This window comes from Silurus aristotelis (genome assembly GCF_946808225.1).
Source record: "Silurus aristotelis genome assembly, chromosome: 11".
In the NCBI taxonomy this organism is placed as follows: Eukaryota; Metazoa; Chordata; class Actinopteri; order Siluriformes; family Siluridae; genus Silurus; species Silurus aristotelis.
The window spans coordinates 3,924,207-3,943,120 of record NC_139584.1 but is presented as its reverse complement, the minus strand read 5'-3'; the positions used below and the strand labels follow the sequence as shown (position 1 = coordinate 3,943,120).

Sequence of the window (18,914 nt, the reverse complement as noted above, 5' to 3'; positions counted from 1 at the left end):
AAAGGTGTTCAATAGGGTTAAGGGTCAGAGCTCTATAGCAGGAGAAGATCTTCCACTCCAACCTATAGAGGTGGAGTTGTGCACAGGGGCATGGTCATGCTGGTTTTGATTTTCAGGATGAAATACAGGAAACATTTCATCCACAATTGTGAGCCTCAAACTTTGAGGTAACAGTTTGCAGAAGAACAACATAATGACTGAAACTGTCAGGTGTCCCACAATACTTTTGTCCATATAATTTACTTTATGAACACACACCACCCCCCCCCCCCCCCCCACCACCACCACCCTAGCAATGTTTTATCTGTTGAAGGTTACATGGAGGTGTAACTAATGCTTGAACACACACACACACACACACACACACACACACACACACACACACACACACACACACACACACACACACACACACACACACACACACACACCTGTTGTAGGACATTTCGCTCTCTCAGTGCCATTAGTCTGCGATGAAGGTCCACTAACTCCTCTGTATAAGCCTGAGAGAGAGAGAGAGAGAGAGAGAGAGAGAGAGACAGAGAGAGATTTTTAAACTATATTAATAAATGCCACATTAAGAATTTAAAAATGACTAAAATGAAAGTGTATATATATATATAATTGTTTTAGTGAATTGGAATTAAAACATCAGTAAATTGAGGACAATAAGTAGAATCAATTCATATTTTTAGACAATATTTGAAAAAAATATTTCCATTAACATTTACATGTAAAACCATTATTATTTTTATTTTAATAGTTATTTTAGGAAATAATATCCCCCCCCCCCTTATAATCTTTTTTTAGAATATATCTACACTGGCCACAGTCGGGCAAAAGTCTAACATAATATTATAATTATTTCCATTATTATATTTTATTTAAATTTAATTAGCTTTCACTGTCTGCAAATCTTTTTTTAATTAAATTAATAATTAGTAATATAATCAGTACTGAGGGTGAGATTATACCAGTCAAACACGGATGTGGAAGCTTGATGTTTTGTGGTGGTTTTGGAGCAGGGAAGCTTGGAGACTTATTATGGGACGTGAAAGGAATCCTAAACCAACATGGCTACCATTCCATGCAATTCCGTCTGGACTGCAGCTCACAAAGGAATCTCCAACTAGTGAAGAACATCTTTACCAAGTTTCAAAAACTACGAGACAATTTAATACACACACTATATTGCCAAAAGTATTGGGTCACCTGGTCATGAGTTCGGTATGTGATTTTTGATCCTCGTATTCCACATTTAGTCCCAGTTTGCTCTTCCAATTCCCTCCAATCTTCTGAGATGTTCCACTAGATTTTGGAGTGTGCTTATGGATATTTGTGTTTATTATCCACAAGAGTGTTAATGAAAGTCAGGTACTGATGTAGGTGAGGTGAGGAGGCCTGGGGGTGCAGTCAGCGTTCTGATTGATCCTCATGTTGAGTAGGGATGAGATCAGAGATCTATAGTAGGCCATTTAAGATCTTCCTCTCCAAAAGCATGTAAACCGGATCTTCAAAAAGCTCATTTTGTGCGCAGGGGCATCACCATGCTGGAACTGGTTTGGGTTTTCAAGCTCAAGTGAATGCAAAATTTTATCAGAGCGCATCTAAAAGACGTCCAAAATAAATGAGTGCCACATATACCAGAAACCACATACAGCAGGAAAGGTCAAGTGACCCAATACGTTTGGCAATATAGTGTTCCACACTTGGCCTTTTAGTCGATACTTTGTGTTTCCTCACTGCTGAGGCACCAGGCCAGAGATCGGAGTCCACACCTCAATGCAGAACCTATCCAGATCCTTCAAATTTCCAAGTCCACACTCTCCTCTTCAGTTCACCCTACATGTTTTCTGAGGTGTGTGGACACTGATCTTTAGTCCTTAGTAAACCATGTGTTGATCTTGTCCTGTATGCTAATTTTGACCACCGACCAATCACAGTAGAGTGTATGAATAATATGCAAATGTGCCTCATCATGTGATGTAAAAGAGTCTGTGATAAACAGTGTGTAAAACCGGCTGCAATGTAGAGGAAACCCGTGTGTTTTAACATTTGATGCAAAGTGTAAAGTGCTGAATGAAAAATGTGGATTTACCCTTCCTACCTTGTCGTAGCCCTTCTTCAAAACCTTCTCCTGCCTCAGACACGGCTCAGGACTTTTCCTCCCCGTCACCTGAACGAACACACACACACACACACACACACACACACACACACACACACACACACACACACACACACACACACACACACACACACACACACACACACACACACACACACACACACACACACACACACAAATTTGTTATGGTATAAATAGTATTGTGTGTGTAAGGAGGTCGTTCACACACTTTTCAGAATCCCTGTTCTTCAGTCGAGCTCTGATTCCGGGTTTGTTGATAATCATTAAACACTCGTTGCAATAAAGATAAGAACAGAAATATAAAAGGAAAAAAAACGAAAAAGAGAACAGGAGCGATAATGGGGTCCAGGAACATGAAGTAGAAAAGCAAACACAAGGAGAAGCAGGTGAGAGACGATTAAAGAACGTACAGAAAGGAGTAAGAGACAGAAGGAGAGAATCAGACAAAGAAGAGGGAGGTAAAGAGAGGGAGAGAAAGACGAGAAGAACAGGAAGCAGAAAAAGAAGAGCAAGATAGACAGGGCAGAAAATGTAGGGGAAACCAAAAATATTATGGATAAAAAAAAGGGTGTTTTTACTCACCTTGTTATTATTATTGGAGGCGGAGGTGTGTTTGGGCGCAGGGGGCGGCGGCTCACGGCCGGGGCGGCGAGGTCCGTCGCTGCTGTCGCTCTCGCTGTCTAGACTCAACCTGAAGATGAAAAGAGGTCAGAGGTCAGCTGCTCAAACCGTATGAAAGGAGCACTGGAGCTTTCGGCTCGTAAATCTCTGTAACCAACGCTACAGATTGCAACATGCGGAGTAAACTGGTGTAAATGTGTACACTGAGTTGGATAGAGGCTCAACACAGTGACAGAACGACAGAGAGAGAGAGAGAGGAAGAATAAGAATAAAAAATAAATAAATAAATGGAGGGAATTGAAGAAAGACCTGGAGTCACGGTTTGGGAGGTTGTTCTTCACCGGCGTCTCGTCGTCTGAGCTGCTGTCGTCTTCATCAGACTCCTCGGACTGCATGTCCTCCACCATGGAGCGCAGGGGCCCTGAGTGACCACCACCATCAACATCATCACCACCACCAACATCATAATCATCATCATCCATAAAGCAACAACTGATTCAACTTCATTAAATAAAATCAGAGCTGATAACCAATAATGAAATCATACTCATGCTAAAGTCTTATGGAGGGAGCTGAGGTATGAAGTTGACTGAGTGTGTGTGTGTGTGTGTGTGTGTGTGTGTGTGTGTGTGTGTGTGTGTGTGAGAGAGTGTGTGAGAGTAATAGGAACTGTGTACAATTTATTTAGTATTCATACTTCATATATGTATATACTAAACTGTATGCAAACAGTCCTGCGAATAGAAAACAATTGAATTGAATGACGAAGACAGAGAAAAAGAGTGATGGAGAGAGAGAGAGAGAGTGTGTGTGTGAGCACATGTATGTGGGTGTGAGAGAAGAGAGAAAAAAAAGAAGTGTGTGTGGCTGCGAGAAAGAGAAGAAAAAAAAAGTGTGTGTGTGTGTGTGTGTGTGTGTGTGTAAGTTGCTGACTGCTACACTGAGTTTCTCACCTTGGCCTTGTTTCTGCTGCGGCTCAAAGTCTGAGTCAGAGCTCGACTCCGAGCTGGAACTGGAATTCGACGGACTGGAGGGAGCTGACGGCTGTAGGAACGAGAGAGAGAGGGAGAGAGAGTAGACAGAGAGGGGATGGAAAGAGAAAAGAAGGAATGGAGAGATTGCGAGAGAGAGAAGAGGGGATGGAGAAAGACAGATTGAGAGAGCGCGAAAGGGGGATGAAAAGAGAGCGAGGGAGATGAAGAGAAAGAGATGAGAGAGAGAGAGAAATAGAGAGAAAAGAGGGGATGAAGAGGAAGAGAAAGGGGATGAGAGAGAGAGAGAAAGGGGAATGAAGAGAGAAAGGGAGATGAAGAGAAAGAGAGAGAGAAAGGGGATGAAGAGAGGGATGAAAAAGAGAGAGAGAGAGAGAGAGAGAGAGAGAGAGAGAGAGAGAGAGAGATTAATGACAGACTCAGGTGTATATGTAGAATGAAGGCCATTCTCTGAATGTAAACAGTAGTAGGATGTGGATGTGGATTATAAATCAGAGTGCGTGTCTAACACTCAGTCTTCACCATCTGCAGCGCTGATCTCGCTCTGACCTCAGACTTGGACGAGAGCTCGTCGTCAGAGTTCGACTCGTCTGACTCAGGCGGCTTCTTCTGCTCTTTGACCTCCGGGGTCTCGGGCTTGCCTTTGATACAGCACCCTCTTTGCTTCGAGCTCTTCTTGTCTCCGAACCCCAAAGCCGGAGCAATGGAGGAGGATGAGACGCGAGGGGAGGTGCCTGGAAAAACCCCGCCTCCTGAACTTTTCTGGCTTTCTCCACCACCCTTTTTGGGTTTCTTAATGCTGGACTTGGGCGAGTCGGCGTTGGACGGACGTTTGCTCCCCGACTTAATCTCCGTCACGCTGCCTCCCCCTCCTCCTGCTGCTGCCGTTACACCCCCTCCTCCTCCTCCACCACCCGGACCTCCACCTTTAGGACTCGTTCCTTCCATCTTGGGCTCCTTGAGCGTCAGCTTGGGCTCTTTGAAAGCAGCTTTGGGCGGAGCTTTGCTCTCTTCTTTGACTTTGATCTCAGGCTTCTTCGACGAGGACGACGTCGAGGAGAATGACGAAGGCTCACGGTTGCCTTTGCTGGCGCCACCGTCTCGCTCGGCATCGCCCTTCGACGAGCTCTTGCTCTCAGAGTCTTTGCGGGGACGCTCGCGGTGCTCCTTGCCCACTTTGTGAGGTTTGAGGACTTTAGAAATGCCACTGTTTTCTTTCGTGAGCTCCTGGAGAGAGAGAGAGAGAGAGCGCGATAGAGAGAGAGAGAGAGCGCGAGAGAGAGAGAGAGAGAGAGAGCGCGAGAGAGAGAGAGAGAGAGAGAGAGAGAGAGAGAGAGAGAGAGAGAGAGAGAGAGAGAGAGAGAAAACATGTTGCAATTGAACTGCTTTTATTTCATTGTGAAATCTAATCGTTAGGGATGCGACGGTATACGTATTCGCACCAAAACGTTTGGTGAGCACGTGTACCAAATGCAAATCTTTTTATTTGCGGAACAGAGATAAAATCTCAGTTCCCTCGGGAACGCATCAAGTGACGGACCGCTAGTTTGTTTAGTATTCGCCTCGCACGTTGAGCGTAGTGTCGCTGTTTTTATTATTTAAATCTGTAAACATACACAACATTGTATAAATAAATAAATAAGAGTTAGCGCAGTGTCACTGTGGCTACACACACTCCGTACTGGAAATACCATTTGTAGTGGCTTATTTCTCTTAAAAGGAGAAAATCCTGAAAATTCTGAACATCAGGGAGTGAAGGGTGGAAGGAATGAAGACATTTGTTTACAACAACAAAATTAAATATTGAATGCTAACACTAACACACACACACACACACATTACCCAAATGTCTAACAAATGTAAACTATTTCCACTTATTTAATTCCATTTAAATCTTTAATTTGTGCCAAGTCAATTGATTACTGAATTTAATCAAAATAATAAAGATTTTGAATTAGTTTGCTTATATATGAATTTTTTTTTACAATAATAAATACTATAATTTTTATATATTACTTAACCAAGCAGTCTTATTATTTAAAATGTGTTGATGTTCACATTGGTGTTAAAAATGTTTTGCATTTCTTCCCCCTGACTGTATTATACTATAAAATGACATACTATAAAATATAACTCTGCGATTTGAATTATATCCCATTACTCTCCGACCAATCAGAAGAGATTAATTGAAATTCAAAAAGAAAAAAAAAAAAAAAAAAAAAGAAAGCATGAAACTAGAATAATAAAAAAAGTGAAAGAGAGCAGGACCGTGTGGCTGATGTGTGGTGTTACAAACCTTGGGCCCCTGAGAGCTTTTGCTTTTTTTAGGGTCAGAGAAAGCAGACAGAGGGATTGTGGGAAGCATGGGATAGTCTGGACTCGGCCTGGACACCAACTCCGTCCCCTCGGGCAGCACAATGATCTGGGAAAGGAAGGAGAGCAGAGGTAAAGCAGAGTTCCTCAAGAACATTGTTGTTCAGAAGAAAATAAATATAGTTTAAAAAAAAATAATAATAAAATGAAACATTTTAACTACAAAATGTTCATATGAAACAATTTAGAAATGTTGAAAAATTTATTTTTGTCCCCCCCCTCCAGTCACTCACTCCTCCAGCTCTGACCAGTTTCTTGCGGAAGTCTCGGGTCGGGTTGTTGAAGGTAAGTTTCTCACAGCGCAGATGATTGACAGGCGGATTCCCCTCCAGGTTCAGGAACAGGTCGTAGTTAAACAGAACCTTCTTCGGCTCCTCCTGCAGCGAGTGATGCTTAGAGTTACAGCAGAATTCAGACGTGCAAAATAACAGACGCACAAACACATGCAGACACACACGCACAGGCAGACAGGGGTTTACACCAGGCCCAGACACACACACGCACAGGCAGACAGGGGTGCACACCAGGCCCAGACGTACACACACCCCGCCACAGACCCAGACGTAGACACACACACCCACGCACGCACAGGCAGACAGGGGTACACACACACACACACAGGCAGACAGGGGTACACCCACAGGCCCAGACGTACACACACCCCGCCGCAGACCCATCCTCAGACGTACACACACTGCCACAGAACTAGGCACAGAAGTACACACACTGACGCAGACATGTGCACACTGACAGACATACAGACACTGCTGCAGACCGGGACCCAGACACAAACAGACCCAGACCCGGACCCAGGTGCAGACGTGCACACAAGCAGAGCCAGACTCACACAACCGGTGAAGATGCGCGCGCGCGCGCACACACACACACACACACACACACACACACACACACACACACACACACACACACACACACACACACACACACACACACACACACACACACACACACACCGAGTGTAGACGCGCATTTACTGACGCAGACCCGGCCGTAGCTGCACATACACTGACGCAGACATGTTGCAGACGCGCGCGCGTGCGCACACACACAGACACACAGTGAGTAACAGGAATCGTGTTTGAAAGGAAGATGAAAAGTTTAGAAGAATGAATATATTGAAGTTAGGAAATTTAAAAGGAAAAGAGTAAAGGCGTTTTGGAACAGGAAGTGGGAAGCTTTAAAAGAAAGGAAGGAAAAGAGGATGTCAGTTGGAAAGGATAACAGGAGGAAGAATATTTGGACAGATGGAAAGAGGGGGCATTGAAAGAAAGAACATTCGAGTTAAGGAAACATCAGAAAGTTCTGGAAGGAAGCGAGCGAGGAAGCATGGAAGGACAATGTTTGGGGAAAGGAAAATAAAAAGAGGTTTGGGAAAAGAAGGAATGAAGAGAGTCCTTTGCAGGGGGAAGAGGGGACAGATTTGATTCGGAAGCATGATAGGGAGAAAACCTAGGAGAAATGAAGAGGAATCTAAGAGAAAAAGGAGAATAGGAGTATAGAGGAAGGTGGTGTTGAAAGGGAGAGGGAGAGAGAGAAAAAAGAAGTATGGAAGAAAGCAAAAAGGGATATTTGGATGGATAGAGGGAAGAAAGGAAGAAAAGTGAGTAGGAAAAGTGGGCAAAAGTTTTAATCTGGAAATCTGGAAGAAAGCTACAGGGAAAGTTAGAAAGTTTGGATGGAGAAGATATGAGATGAAGTTCAGAAGAAACCAAGATGATCTTTAAGACCAGACTGGAGACTAAAGGGGCTGTTTCCCCCCCCACTCCGATCTTTCATTTTAAAGCTCATCAGAAGTGCTCTAGATATCCAAAAGGCCTGGATCTTGATGTTTCTTCTACACCCAGTGCGACAGGAACCCGCCCTGAGCTCTTTAATAAACTTCTCGCTCTCGAGCTGCTGTGAGTGATACGGAGCGGAAGGAAGCGCAGGAGATAAGAAGCACAGGAGAAACCACGTGGCCCGTGGAAGTGTTTTAGGCCAGCGCCGAGTTTATCAGCCATTTCAATCTTCATCTTTCTACTGAAACTCGCTCTCAGTGCATGTGTGAGAGAGAGAGTCATTTCTAGGAACTCTTAATACACACACACACACACCCACACTGCAGAGAAAATACTTCAATATGTGGGCAAAAGGAAGAACCTATGACCCTGAGAGGAGGGGAAGCTGCGTGAAACAGATGTGTGGGAGGGAGTGTGTGAGCAAGTCGGTAAGAGAGAGAGAGAAAGAGAGAGACACACAGAGAGAGGGGGGAAGGGAAGCAGAAGAAAAAGAGAGATAGAGCAAAAGAGGAAAAAAGAAAAACTAAAGAGCGAGAAAGACTGCAGTAGAAAAAGAGTACGTGCACTCACCTTGTTTTTAAAGTAGACTTCGATAGGCATTAGAAATCCGGCGTATCCCGACTCTTCCACTTTATAAGGCGGCTCCTTACACACTGCAATCAACACCAAAGAAACACACACACACACAATCAGTCTGCTGTTCTCCATTTCACAGGGTCACCACAGCTCACCTTTGCCCCATGGCTCTGTGGTCGTCTGTCCTTCAGAGTTTAGTTACAACCTAATCCAATACACCTGACACAAATATTCACACACACTGCTGTGAACATGTACGTGTCAGTGAACGCACATTTATATTATGAAATGTACTTTTGATGGGGTTTTTTTCATCCCTTTAGCTACTGTATCAATATGATACAGTATCATATCTGTTTCCATCTGTCCAAATATTCTTCCTCCTGTTATCCTAGTATACTAATATATAGACACACACTGCACCAGCACCCATATTCAACTATCTATTGTACTTATGATGATTTATAACACTATCGATACTGCACAATACTGTACAAGAGCATCGAACGTATTCATCTATAACGCTGTTCACACATTACACTGTCCACTTTTCATGCTGTAACACTATGCATACTACACAACGACTACACCGTCTACAATACTGCTCCATATATATATATATATATAAAATCCATATCCATATTAACATGGCAGAGGTAGAGCTGTCTTTTCCTGGAGACAGAACAGGTAAACAACTTAGAATCAGAAGGGTTTTAATGGAGGATTTGCTGCCTGTCTGAACCGAAGAGACAAAAGCAGACCGGGCTGCACCATGTTAAATTGCGGAGTGAGTCCGGTTGTCTTGAACCCGAATCGTATCGTGTCTGTAGCTGCTTCACGTGTATCTCGTATCATCGGCTACGCGCGACGCTGCAAAGCGCATCGGCCTCGGTTATGGAGACGCGTAATCCCTACAACACTACCAGCCGTATAACTCCATTCACTCCAACACCATCCATAACACACTGCTTACAAAACTACACCAACCATCCGACTCTGTAGTATTTACACATTCAGAGAATGGTTTATTACCCAACTGAACTCCAAATCCTGCTACACCCGGTTTCAATATGAATGAGGCCACGCCCTCTTTCTTCCATGTATTCAACACAACCATGTTAAAAGAGATGCTCTTGAATGTAAAGATATTCGTGTGCCATGCAAAGTCCAGCGAGATGTGGTGATTCTTTAGGAGAACACACACACACACACACACACACACACACACAGACACACCTCTCTTGGGTTTGGGGAAGCTCTCGTGCAGGCGGAAGATCACTTTATCTACAAAGTGCTGGATGTCGCTGTTCTCGGGCCCTCGCACAAACACCATCCAGTCGTGTGTGAAGCCTTCGGATGTGGCCTTCTTCCGCAGCTGCGCGCGGTGGCCCAGTTCCAGCTTGACCTGTACTGTACACTACACACACACACACACACACACACACACACGACTTAAATGCAGGTCGAAATCAGAGAATTCGATATACGCCATTGAGAACAGATGAACATATTTAATTCAAAGTGCAATAAAATGCAAGATTATATATATATAAAAAAAAACCCACTAAATTAAATTAACTACATTTTACATAAAAAAAAGGTTTATGGGGAAAATATCACGTTATTATTCTATGTTCTTACTATATCCCATGATTTATAAAATGTAGTCCATAAAGTAGGGAGGGGACAAATTGTGTTGCTTTTTTTAATTTATAATGTGTAAAAAAAAAAAACGTACATTACAGCACAGTGAAATTCCTTCTTCGTATATACCAGCGTGATTTTATGGAAGCTGGGGGTCAGATTGCAGGATCAGCAATGATACAGCCCCCCAGGAACACAGGGGGTTAAGGGCCTTGCTCAAGGGCCCCAAACATGTTAGCTTGGTGATAGAGGGACTTGAACCCACAACCTTCTGATCAGTAAACCAGTGCCTTAACCACTGAGCAAACACCTTAAAAACAAATACACACATTTCTCTGTGAATAAAATGCTTTAAGACACCAGACTGGACCAGTTTTAAAGCTCCAGTATGTCTAAGCGGTCAGTGTTGGGCCTTTGGGTGGGGCCCTTAACCCTCTGTGCTCAGGACCACTATATCAAGACCCTGGACTCTGACCCCAGCTTCCTAAGCCTAAGAATTTCACTGTAATGCACGAGACAAGTTAAAGCCTCTTTATCAAACCGATGTTTAATTGGATTTGGTGCGAGACAACTGGGAGATTGAAGACCCATGCTGGTGGTGATGGTTAAACTGGTGCCAGGCGGTCTGACGCCTCAGTGGGAGAGCAAAGTGTGTTTACAGGGCATAAAAATTATGATATGGACCGTAGGAACAAAAGCATGGAGAGGATTGGTCAAGCTTTCTTCTCTAATCCAGGTTTTTAACACTTGTTCTCCCGTTCTATCCAGGCTCCTCATTTTCCCCAGAATTCCCGAAATATCAACTCAAGCACACAAAACACCTGCTTCAACCTCCAGCTGCTGACCAACATAACTCGGATGATAAATTCAAACCAGTTCCCGATCTTCAGAATCCTCTTACGCAGCTTGTTCCTCATTCGAATGATTCAAACTGTGTACGTCTGGTTCACAACTCTGTCTAGACTAGCGGCAGGAAGTGGGACTAAATATCAATTCCTGAAGACATTTCTGTTATACGTATACATTTGCAATTCTAAGAATTTATTACAAAATCCTGAGACATCTGCTTCCTTTTATAACAATGTATGCCTCAAAAGTATTGGGACACCTGACTTTTCCAGCTACACTTCTCCAAACGGTTACCACAAAGTTAGAGGCGCGCAGTTGCAGAAGACGTCTTTGGATTTGGAAGCATGAAATTTGCTGTCCGATTGAACTAGGAGACCCAAACGTGTTCCAGCATGACCATACCCCCCTTTGCACAAATCCAGCTCCTTGAAGATCTGCTTTCCATTGGTCAAAATGGAAGATCTCCTGCTCCAACCCTATTGAACAATTTTTTTTTTTCTTCCATGCTGGCTGCACCCACGGCCACATCATCTCACTTACATCACCTACTGACTGGCTGAATGAGCACAAATCTTCACAAGCCCACCCTAAACTCAAGTAGAACATCATCTCCGAAGAGTGGAGGTTTTTAGGACCGCAAATGGGGAACAAACGTGTTCATAAAGTTAGTCAGGTGTCCACACTTTTTGTTTGTGTGTGTGTATCTATAGAAAAGATTCCTAAAGAATACAATATTAGGTCTGGTTCTGCGTCTAGACCACATCTGGAAGAAACAAGGATAGAAGACGTGAGCTGAAAATGAGGAAGCTAGGAAGCTACAGCTACCAAAACTACAAAGTTCTTATTAGTCGTCATTTAAATGCAGCTTTAAATCTAGTTGGAACAGGAAGCAGTGTGAAGAAAACCCATTTGAGACGTTTGACATTGATCTGACCTTGACCCTGTTACACTGATTTCCAGCACAAACTTTTATAAACCATTACTTAAAGCGAGGGCCGGAAATATTTATTTAGTTTTTACACAATTGTCAAACTTTTCTTTTCCCGTTCGCTTCAAATTGCCCATCGAAGGAAGACCATTAAAAAGAAAACTCCTCTGATTTCCGTGCCGTCCCGCGAGTGTGGGGCGTCCTGAGCTCCGATTCGCCAACGCAATAACCCCAGAGATGAAAGATCAGGAAGCCTTCTGTGAAGAGCGGCGGATTAAACAGGAAGAGATGAAACCAGACACCAAGGACATTATAAGCTTAAAAGTGTTGCCATGTGGGATGAGAAAGGGGGGGGGGGGGGGGTGTCCTGCCTGATACAAACACCTTTATGTAACACTGTAGGAAGGAATCTCCAGCTTCCTACGTATGACTGTACTCACGATCACATCAGAGTCTGAGAACAAACATCTTGGTGGTTCCGTGCCCTTTAAAGGCAACCACAACATACGGGTGAAAGTTTGTGGACACCTGAGCATAACAAGAGCACGGAGAGAAAAAAAAAACAAAACAGGTTTTTAAACGAAAAACCTATTAGTGTGGGAACGGCCTCGGTCACGAGGGTGTTAGTAAAGCGAGGTACTGATGATGGTGAGGTGATGAAGGTCTGGGGTGCACATCTTCATGGAGTACACGCCATCATCATGCTGGAAAAGGTTTGGATCTCCAATCTGGCCTGAGGGGGTCATTTTGCGTCACATCTGTCTGGAAAAAGGTGGGTGTCCCAATACTTTTGGGCGTTAAAAGATTCGTTTGGAGAATTTGAAAAGAAACAAACGGAGAAATCAGAGCGTTAAAAAGACAAATCTTCAGCTCAAGGGAACATCTGCGTTTCAGAGCTGCGTGTTCTGCAACCGACACGTCGGAAAGCGCGCAGTCGACTTTTTGCTTTCCGATTATCTTCCGAACGCGCAGGTGCGCGATGGCAGTTGAACGCGGGAGGACACAACCGCACGCCGAGAACACGCACGCGTGTGCGCGCACGCCTGAACGCGAGGGGCTTTTTCAACCCCTCCCCCAGACATCAAAGCAAACATCAAAGGGAGTGTAGGGTTTCTTCAGAAAGAAAGAAAAATTTCATCTGTCCCCATTTTCATCTACACAGCTACGATCTGCAACATCTAACGGCGTGATTCGAATGAAGCTCGGCGCCTTTCCTCGAAAGAAAACGTGACTTGAACACACCACGCCCCACACACACAAAAAAAACACAAGTTCCTGGTTGCGCTCAAAAAAACCAAACACAAGACGATTCGGAGATTAGACAGATGTGAAGGCCAGGACATGACACTGATAAACGACAGAAGATCTTGACGCCACCCTGCTCTTCTTTATGTTATTATTAGTAGTAGAGCTGCAGCTAGCGATTATTTTAGCGATCGAATGTTCTAACTTAATCGCCATATTACATCAAAGTAAATACAAAAACAAACTGTACTGTGTTTTCTTTATGTTTCAGTTCCCAAATTCCTCTTCTCGCCCCTCAGAGTTTCCCCCGTGTGTTCCGTCTTTCCCTGCCTAGAGCGATCCAGAGTTTAGCGTGGTGGTGCGTCAGTAATAACGGTCCGTGGGGAAACACAGTGCTCAGTGTGTAGTTAAATAGTCGAAACGAAGGCAAATTATTTGCCTCGCTGCTTTTTTTTTGCATTCGGATTACTCGAGGAATCGCTTCAGCCCTGATTTATATTAATAATCAAAGCAAAAGGAAAAAATTTCCTTTTTTTTCACATTTTTTTGTGCGTCATGGACATTACGAAACAATTAGGTGAGGAAAAAGCTGTAGTCCAAAACATGTCTAGCACAATCCAAAAAGACATACACGCAAAGACCAAAAGTTTGTGGACACCTCACCGTGAGACATTTTTAATAACGTCCACTCTCATGGACAGACGTTCCACTTTACCAGGCAGACGTGCTTCTATTCCAAACCACTGCCACAAACTTATACGTGCACAACCGCACGGGACGTCTATGGATGCGATGGCGTGAAATCTTCCCCTCGTTTGAACTACGGGACCGGGACCTGTTCCAGCACGACGATGCCCCTGTGCACATGACCAGCTCCATCATGACGATATGCTTTCTACGGGATGGAGTGGAAGATCTCCAGCTATGGAGCTCCAACCTTATGGAAAACCTCTGGAATTCATTTTTCACACTGACTGACTTTGGGTTTTATTTGGGTCAAAACGGGGATGTGTAGAATTGTGCATTAAAAGACTACAGAAGCCCAAAGAAAAAATAATAATAAATAAAATTCAGTCACTCTGTAGATTTATAATGAGATGACGTCATAAAAAACTTTAATAGTTAAGTATAAAATCTTATGCACATCATGCTTATGGAAATAGAAATCCAAATACAGCCCGGAAGACTTTAGGGTGTTGAACCCTAAAGCATGTGGTGCTCCTGCATTTGGGACGCATCCCGGAAAACCCGGCCAACTCGTACACACTGAGAAAGCGCAAACGGATTCGGGTCGCGTCCCAAATCGCGCATAATAGTGCACGAGCGAGCGCCCTTCATGGCCGCCTAGCGCACCGCCTAGCGCACTACATAGGGAACACGGAGTAGATTTGTGACGCGGCCTCGCTTTACATGCAGGAATTCCAACAAACAACGCTGAGAAATAACACGCACGAGCATCAGGAAATCGCGTTTCCCAGGACTTTGATCTGCGTTTAAGAGCAGGATACGGCATTGTTTTATGGTATTTTCTTATACAATGTGCAAATTATCCTGAAGCATAAAAAAAAGGGAAAAGAAAAAAAGAAACGTGCGTTTCTATTGGAAACGGAAGACAATAATGGAGCATGAAGAAAAAAAACAAAAAAAACCAAGCAAAAGCCGGTTCACCGAGCGTGCAATACTAATCTCTTGATTAGCTTAATGTGCAAAATATTGTTATTATTGATATAATGATATTGGTATTATTCCTTGTGCATGCTTGGAGCCGGGAATAAACCGTGCACATATGTACAGACTTTCCGCCGTCAGTTGTATCGGTTTCCCAGACCAGGCCAAGACACAAGGCAAAGCTGAACATCTCATGTTTACATGAAGACCTGGAGCTTGTTCGGGAAGCTAGCATGCTAACACGGGTCTTTAAACGCGTCCAATATCCTGATTTATCTGCTAGAAATCTTCTCTACAAGGCGCTCAGATTGGCTGCAGGGTGTGTGTGTGATTCCTTTTTACCCAGCAGCCCATTACATTACACCCAAACCCCGAAAGCAAATCCTTCATGTTCTTTTCAAAAGTGAACAAAAACCCACAAGGCCCTGCTCCTCATTACCTGATCCTCCATGGTCCTGGACTCGCCTGGTCGCCGTGTTTATTTACAGAAGCCGTGCTTTCTCAGGCCGTTGTTCCTCCCGACTCATTGTGTGTCAGTTTCAACCCCCCGGAAAAAAAAAAAGAGAGAGAGAGAAAGAGAGAGAGAGAGAAACCGGAAGCTAGGCGCCGCCATGTTTTCCCCTCCCCTTTATTCTCTTCGCCCTACTCTCTGTCAGTTCCAGCTCGCGCTCCGCTTCCAAGACAGCGAGACCGACCAATAAGAACGGAGCATCTTTAAACTTTAACCAATCACAGAACGCCAAGGGCGGGACTTCCCTACTCAGGAGACCGGGTTTTAGGAGGGATTGCCCGAGTTACTGCTTACGGCTCAATCTCAAATACCTTTACAATTCCTACATAAGTACACTCTATCTTCTTCTTCTTCTTCTTCTTGATTTTTTCAGTTGCTCCCATTAGGGGGCGCCACAATGGATCATCCGTCTCCATACAACGTTCTCTACATCTGCTTCTTTCGAACGATCTGCATATCTTCCCTCAACACATCCATGAACCTCCTTTTTTGTCCTTCCTCTTTTCCTCCATCCTCAGCATTCTTCTATCGATTTACCTCATGTCCCAGTTTCCCTCCTCAACACATGTCAAAACCATCTCAATTCCTAATCCTGTCCATCGTTGTCAAATGAAAACCTCAACATCTTCAGTTCTGCTACCTCCAGCTCCACCTCCTGTCTTTTTCTCAATGCCGCTGTCTCTAATCCACACAACATCTCAGGTCTCACCACAGTCCTATAAACTTTCCCTTTCACTCTCACAGATACTCTTCTATCACAAATCACTCCTGCTGTCACTCTTCTCCACCCACTCCACCCTGCCTGCACTCTTTTCTTCCCTTCTTTAACACACTCTCCATTATGTTGCACTGTTGACCCCAGGTACCTGAACTCCTCCACCTTCTCCACCTCTTCTCCCTGCAACTGCACCACTCCACTGCTCTCCCTCTCATTCACACACATGTACTCTGTCTTACTCCTACTGACTTTCATTCCCCTTCTCCCCACCTCTCCAGGATCTTCTCAACCTGCTCCCTACTCTCACCACAGATAACAATATCATCCGCAAACATCATAGTCCACAAAGACTCCTATCTGACCTCGTCCGTCAACCTGTCCATCACCACTGCAAACAGGAAAGGGCTCAGAGCCGATCCTTAATGCAGTCCAACCTCCACCTTTGATTTGATTTGATTTGATTTGACCTTAAACCAGTCTGTTGTTCCTACGCCACAAATCTTGTTAAACAATCCGGTTAAAAACTCTACTGCATCTCTCCTAAACATCTCCACGCTTCTACTGGTATGTCGTCTGGTCCAACTGACTTTCCACTCTTCCTCCTTTCTAATCCTATCCACTTCCTGCTTTACCATCTGCACACCATCCAACCTTCTCTCTCTCTTATCTTCCTCATTCATCAGCTGCTCAAAATACTCCCTCCATCTTCTCAACACACTCTCACTAGTCAACACATTTCCATCTCCATCCTTTATTGCTCTAACTTGCAGCACATCCTTCCCAGCTCGGTTCCTCTGCCTGGCCAATCGGTACAAATACTTTTCTCCTTCATTAGTGTCCAACCTCTCCTACAGTTACTCATATTCCTTTTCCTATGCTTTCACCACATCCCTCTTCACCTGCTGCTGCATCTCTTTGTACTCCTGCCTACTTTTCTCATCACTCTGTCGATCCCAATTCTGTTTCTCCAACCTCTTTCTCTTTCTCCAAGTACTTTTCTAGCTGTCTCTCATCACTTCTGCAGTAGTTACCCAATCATCCAGCACCTCTTCAACACCACCGAGCCCCTGTCTGACCTCTTCCCTGAATCTCACACAACACTGTTCCTCCTTCATCTTATTCTTCTTTTAGTCCTCACTTTCCTCCTCTGCTTCTTCACCTCCAAAACCATCCTACAGACCACCATCTGATGCTGTCTAGCTACACTGTCCCCTGCCAACAGTCTCCAACCTCCTCCAGGTTGCATCTCCTACATAGAACATAGTCCACCTGTCTGCACCTTTCTCCACTCTTATACGTCACCCGATTCTCCTTCTTCTTAAAATAAGTGTTCACCACTGCCATTTCCATCCTTTTAGCAAAATCTACCACCATCTGCCCTTCCACATTCCTCTCCTTAAGACCATACCTACATATCATCTCCTCATCACCTCTGTTCCCTTCACCTACATGCCCATTAAAGTCTGCCCCAAGCACCAATCGTTCATTCCTAGGTACACCATCTACCACTTCATCTAATTCACTCCAGAATCTTTCCTTCTCCTCCATCTCACAACCCACTTGTGGAGCATAAGCACTCTAACCTCCACTCTGCAGTTTTTGTAGACGTCTTCCTCCTCTCCTTCTCCTCCTTTGGCCAACAGTAGCCCAAACAATACCTGTGGTGGTTGTTGGTAACCCGGGCCTCGACCGATCCAGTATGGAATTTTGGTTTGTGATTTGCATATTTGATTTAGCAGGTTTTATGCTGGATGACCTTCCTGGTTACATATGTAGGTACACTCTGTGTGACTGGGAATAATACGCTATACTGACTACTTAGTGCCATAACTAGGCAAGATGAAGGCATTTAGGATTTAACCGCTGGTTATAATGAGAGTGTGTGTGTGTGTGTGTGTGTGTGTGTGTGTGTGTGTGTGTGTGTGTGTGTGTGGGAGGCTTTTAACGTCAGTGTATACCCCAAAGACAGTTATTTCAATTTATTTAATTACAATATTCTGTAGGGTTGCCAGTTATTTCTCGTACAGCTTTGCCTTTCATATCCTTGGATATCAAGAAATAAATATAAACCCTTAATACAAACACTGGCACAAAAAAAAACAAATCTCTGGCCTGGGAAGTGTCTCTTATTGGACAGATGACCACTGAGAGAATCCGTAAGAGGACTTTAGGGGATTTCGGAGCCTTCAGCAGATGGGACGTGAACCCAGACTCGGAGCTCTGGCACCGAAATCAAAGCTGCAAATTCGCACAATGCAGAACGACTCGCAGAAATCTGCTTAGGCCAGCAGCCCAGTCCACACACTCCTGCGCCGGCAGGCTGTTTTGACTAAAACAGCAGGAGTGAGAGGGTTTATATCACTGCTGGAGTCCCTCTGGATGAACCGTGTATGTATGAGAGGAAGAGAGAGAGAGAGAGAGAGAGAGAGAGAGAGAGAGAGAGAAAGGTGGAGAGGAGGCTGGGTTTCTCTCTCCTTTTTACCCACACGCTACTTTAATCCCCCCGCTGAGACTCCTGTATTTAGTAACTCTTTTATTCGCGGCAGGACGTCGGGCCCCTGACATGCTGCTCACTTTTCCTTTCTTCTCCTGCGCTATAAATTAGGAAGATTTGCATGTGCTGAAAGAAGAACAAAAATAAATTTTAAATGACCTTTAAAGTACTCGAGAGCGTACTACTTTTGTTTTTCTTGTGGTGAACATATATATATATATATATATATATATATATATATATATATATATATATATATATATATATATAAAAATAAAAGACTTTAATAAATTTTTTTTTTTAAAATGTGACAGTTTGTCTAAAATGATTAATAAACACCATTCATT

The 18,914-nt window shown here is 44.0% G+C and overlaps 1 protein-coding gene across 1 annotated transcript in view; it reads right to left on the bottom strand.

Annotated features, from left to right (window-relative positions):
- Positions 1-18,914, bottom strand: part of mllt1a (MLLT1 super elongation complex subunit a) — a 27,536-nt gene extending 8,622 nt beyond the window's left edge. The window contains exons 1-13 of the mRNA XM_083554939.1: positions 17,866-18,914; positions 17,343-17,703; positions 15,284-17,285; positions 9,747-9,927; positions 8,505-8,587; positions 6,369-6,512; positions 6,059-6,184; positions 4,312-4,989; positions 3,724-3,814; positions 3,080-3,191; positions 2,732-2,840; positions 2,108-2,176; positions 432-503 (exon numbers count right to left, since the gene is read on the bottom strand). Coding sequence (XP_083411065.1) covers positions 432-503; positions 2,108-2,176; positions 2,732-2,840; positions 3,080-3,191; positions 3,724-3,814; positions 4,312-4,989; positions 6,059-6,184; positions 6,369-6,512; positions 8,505-8,587; positions 9,747-9,927; positions 15,284-15,295 — 1,677 coding nt within the window. The 5' untranslated portion in view covers positions 15,296-17,285; positions 17,343-17,703; positions 17,866-18,914. The remainder of the gene's footprint in view (positions 1-431; positions 504-2,107; positions 2,177-2,731; positions 2,841-3,079; positions 3,192-3,723; positions 3,815-4,311; positions 4,990-6,058; positions 6,185-6,368; positions 6,513-8,504; positions 8,588-9,746; positions 9,928-15,283; positions 17,286-17,342; positions 17,704-17,865) is intronic.